This window comes from Myotis davidii, unplaced genomic scaffold, assembly GCF_000327345.1.
Source record: "Myotis davidii unplaced genomic scaffold, ASM32734v1 scaffold164, whole genome shotgun sequence".
Taxonomy (NCBI): Eukaryota; Metazoa; Chordata; class Mammalia; order Chiroptera; family Vespertilionidae; genus Myotis; species Myotis davidii.
Window position 1 is genome coordinate 3,555,210 of NW_006296417.1, and position 1,828 is coordinate 3,557,037.

Below are 1,828 nucleotides of genomic sequence, written 5' to 3' on the forward strand. Positions count from 1 at the left end.
CGCTGGCGGTGCCACTGAGAAGGGCTGGCTGCTTCCTTTCAGAATCTCACGGGCTGTGCGTGCCTGACGACCGGCCCGCCTGAGAACGCCACCGTGGTCCCCGGCAAGTGCCCCAGCCCCGGCTGCCAAGAGGCCTTCCTCACCTTCCTGTGCGTGATGTGTGTCTGCAGCATGATCGGGGCGATGGCCCAGACGCCCTCGGTCATCATCCTCATCAGGTGAGCTGGTAAGGCCCCCGGGCCTGTGACCCGCCTCACTCCCCTCCCCGCCCGGCCCGAGGCTGCTGGGAATCAGTCCCACTGGCCTCACACCACGCGTAGAAGCAGGGCCCACGGGAGAGAATCAGTCCCCACAAATGAATGTGCAAAACTAGGACCCAGGAGCCGGTCCCAGCGTGAAGAGCTTGGGTTGTGCCATGCACATTCCGCAGAGAGCGGGCCTGCGAGCTCCTCGTTGAAATGGTACAGAGTGGTTTCCCCAGAGAACAGCACTCGGAGGTTCAGAAAGTGAGAGATCTTTCCAGGGACAGTTCTGGGGGGCCAAGCCAGGGAGGTGGGGACTGGCCACAAAGAGGAAGCGTGACGCTGTCGGGTGCCTTTCCTGGGGGGGGGCGGGGGGGGCAGGTACGGAAACTGGAGGGAGTTGGATTAACCGCACTGGGCCGCCCGGCCAAGGCGTGCTAGTCCCGTCGATTTCTCCAAAGGGGCCCGAGAGTGACCCCGGTGCCGTGGTTCTGGCCTGAGCCACAGGCACATGTCTTCCCAGGGGATGTTCCCGGGTACGTGGGGCCCGTCACCCCGAGATGCTTCCCTGTCCTGGCCACCGCGAGGTGCCGTCCAGTGCAGCCTGAGGGGCCTGATTTGCATTCTGTCTTCATGACAAGATGAGCTCCGCTTATTAAAAACTTACCTTGTCACTGCAGTTACCATTATTTTCCAGACTCGAGGCAGGGGAAGTGGAGGGAAAAACCCAGATAACTTTCCCAGGAAGGGCGCTGCTGGGCCCAGCGCATGGCTCCGGGCCTGTTAATTACCGTGGAGCAGCGGTTCTCAACCTGTGGGTCGCGACCCCTTTGGTGGTCAAACGACCCTTTCACAGGGGTCGCCTAAGACCATCGGAAAACACATAGATAATTAAGTATTGTTTTTGTGATTAATCAATATGCTTTAATTATGTTCAATTTGTCACAATGAAAATACGTCCTGCATATCAGATATTGACATGACGATTCATAACAGCAGCAACATGACAGTGATGAAGTAGCAACGAAAATAATGTTATGGTTGGGGGCCACCACAGCATGAGGAGCTGTATGAAAGGGTCGCGGCATGAGGAAGGTTGAGAACCACTGTGTGGAGTGATGATAATCTCTCTCTTGCCTCCTGGTCGCTGCGCACGTAGGACAGTCAGCCCTGAGCTCAAGTCGTACGCGCTGGGAGTCCTCTTCCTGCTCCTCCGCTTGCTGGGTACGTACCCTCCTTATTCCCCCAATAACGCGTCGGATGCTGCGGCCCCGGTGAGTGGGTATCAGTGAAATGGTCCCGTTGCTTGAATTTGTCTTTTTTTTTTTTTTATGATGTTTCATTATAGAAATGTTAGAGATCTTATAACTTGAAGTATGCATTTTGCCCAGGGTTTAGACCTCAATCGGGAAGTGGCAAAGTTTTCATTCACGTCAACTCTGATTTCTCCTGGGCATGAGGAGGAAGAAGTGATGGCACCAAAGTGGGGGAAAGTGATGGTGTCATTTGGCACCTTCCTAGAGCAACGCGAGCATCCTGTGACATGCTTCACTTGTGGGGCTGCTGGCTAGGAGGGTGGGGGCGGG

At 56.0% G+C, this 1,828-nt stretch overlaps 1 protein-coding gene across 1 annotated transcript in view; it reads left to right on the forward strand.

Annotated features, from left to right (window-relative positions):
* Positions 1-1,828, forward strand: part of SLCO3A1 (solute carrier organic anion transporter family member 3A1) — a 157,680-nt gene that overhangs the window by 131,716 nt on the left and 24,136 nt on the right. The window contains exons 10-11 of the mRNA XM_015569118.1: positions 43-218; positions 1,402-1,466. Of these exons, the coding sequence (XP_015424604.1) occupies positions 43-218; positions 1,402-1,466 (241 nt within the window). The remainder of the gene's footprint in view (positions 1-42; positions 219-1,401; positions 1,467-1,828) is intronic.